The sequence below is a fragment of the Egretta garzetta genome, unplaced genomic scaffold, assembly GCF_000687185.1.
Source record: "Egretta garzetta isolate BGI_Z169 unplaced genomic scaffold, ASM68718v1 scaffold2293, whole genome shotgun sequence".
In the NCBI taxonomy this organism is placed as follows: Eukaryota; Metazoa; Chordata; class Aves; order Pelecaniformes; family Ardeidae; genus Egretta; species Egretta garzetta.
Window position 1 is genome coordinate 1 of NW_009259296.1, and position 2,205 is coordinate 2,205.

The following is a 2,205-nucleotide window of genomic DNA, read 5'->3' on the forward strand; positions in this document are numbered from 1 at the left end:
AGCCTTGAGGGCAGAAGCTCTACTGGGAGGAAGCGGAGACCAGAAGCTGCTCTGGCAAAGGCATCTGCAGTGAAAGGGATGGCAGGGAGGTGCCCAAATTCCCCTCCCATGGCACTTCTGGTAGAAGTTCTGCCTCAGCCCCTGCCCATGTCTCTGCTGCCTGGAGCTGTCCCTGCCAGGAGCTCTTCCCCTGCCCCCACACCTCCTCCCTGACGGTGCTCACAGACCCCATACATCCACTGTGTTCTCAGCTCCTTCCTGCAGACACCTCACAGCAGCAGAACACTGACCAGGGGCGTCTCTGGCTGTCTGCAGGTGTGGGGTTGTCATTTCTGATACACCAAATATATTCATCTCTAAGTGGAAAAGATTTGGAGTTTGCCTCCTCCGGAACCTAGAGTTTAAGTTTCACATCCAATTCCCCACCCAGACAAACAAGAGCAGGACACTGAAAGCACAGGTTCCTTCCCTTCCAGGTAGCCCCTCTACTGGCAAGGCAAAAAATGTCAGTGGCAACCCATGTCCCCTTCTCTCCTCTCCAGAAGGTCCTGAGATATCTGCAACCCCTCCACACCATCCCCTCTCCCCAGATCAGCACAAGACCCCAGCCCTGAGGCTCCCCTGGCTGCTCCTGCTTCCCCAGAGACAGAGTAGCCTGCCCCAAGCTGGAACAGTCACAAAGGTATTTCCATTTCTCATTCATGCCTGCCCTGCTGAAGACAGATCTCAGAAAAAGAAGATACTGCTGCCTCACCTGCTGAAGACAGATCTCAGAAAAAGAAGATACTGCTGGTTCATTTATTTTACATAAAAACACCCTTGTATACACAAACCCTCTGGTCACACAGGATGGGTAGACACTGAAGAAGGAAGGCATGAAAAATGACATTGCCTTGCAGACAACATCATCACAAGTGGAAAAAGAAAGAAAATAAAAGAGAAAAAAATAAGGAAAGAAAGGCTTGAACTGTCATGACGTACACTGGGAGTCATTTGCAGAGGAAGGTACACAGTCTATGGCTGCTGAAAAATGCCTGATCTGTTTCTTCAGGGCATCTTTGAGCTCCTGGTTCCTGACACTATAGATGAGGGGGTTCACTGTCGGAGGCAGAACTGAGTACAGCACTGCCATCACCAGATCCAGGCATGGGGAGGAGATGGAGGGGGGATGCAGGTAGGCAAACATTCCTGTGGTGACGAACAGAGAGACCACAGCCAGGTGAGGGAGGCACGTGGAAAAGGCTTTGTGCTGTCCCTGCTGAGAGGGGATCCTCAGCACGGCCCTGAAGATCTGCACATAGGACAGCACAATGAAAACAAAACACCCAGAGAATAAACAGACACCAGCCACAATGAGCCGAACTTCCTTAAGGTAGGAGCCTGAGCAGGAGAGCTTGAGAATCTTAGGTATTTCACAGAAGAACTGGTCCACAGCATTTCCATGGCAGAGGGGTAGGGAAAATGTATTGGCTGTGTGCAGCACAGCATAGAGAAACCCAGAGCCCCAGGCAGCTGCTGCCATGTGGACACAAGCTCTGCTGCCCAGGAGGGTCCCGTAGTGCAGGGGTTTGCAGATGGCAACATAGCGGTCATAGGCCATGACAGTGAGAAGGGAATACTCTGCTACAACTAAAAAGAGGAACCAAAAGGTTTGAGTAGCGCACCCAAAGAAGGAGATGGCCCTGGTATCCAACAGGGAATTGGCCATGGATTTAGGGACAATGGTGCTGATGGAGCCCAGGTCAAGGAGGGAGAGGTTGAAGAGGAAGAAGTACATGGGGGTGTGGAGGCGGTGGTCACAGGCTACAGCTGCAATGATGAGGCCGTTGCCCAGGAGGGCAGCCAGGTAGATGCCCAGGAAGAGCCAGAAGTGCAAGAGCTGCAGCTCCCATGTGTCTGCAAACGCCAGGAGGAGGAACTCCGTGATGGAGCTACTGTTGGACATTCTCTCTCTCTAGGCATGGGAACCTGTCCAAGGAAGAGAGATCACCAAGAGCTTAAGACAAACATCTTGAAAGAAAACTCACTGTTTCTCACAGAAATGCTCCAATCGTCTTATTCTTTGGGACTACTTTCATTCAGCTCCTTTCTAGAGCTCCTTTGATTGTTGAGTGTGTGGGACAAGCTGGGTCTCTGCTGTGCACTCCAGAGGACACAGTCCTGTCCTACAGTGGAGATGGGTGAGGATGAAGTTTTCTTACTCAG

At 51.4% G+C, this 2,205-nt stretch overlaps 1 protein-coding gene across 1 annotated transcript; it reads right to left on the minus strand.

Moving 5' to 3' along the window:
- Nucleotides 1–970: 970 nt before the first annotated feature.
- On the minus strand, nucleotides 971–1,945 carry LOC104123819 (olfactory receptor 14C36). The gene has a single exon (XM_009636104.1). It carries the CDS (start codon nucleotides 1,943–1,945, stop codon nucleotides 971–973), a length of 975 nt encoding a protein of 324 aa, XP_009634399.1.
- Nucleotides 1,946–2,205: the final 260 nt, after the last annotated feature.

Coding starts and splice junctions, on each gene's coding strand:
- LOC104123819 (XM_009636104.1), bottom strand. CDS start 1,945: ATGTCCAACAGTAGCTCCATCACGGAGTTCCTCCTCCTGGCGTTTGCA.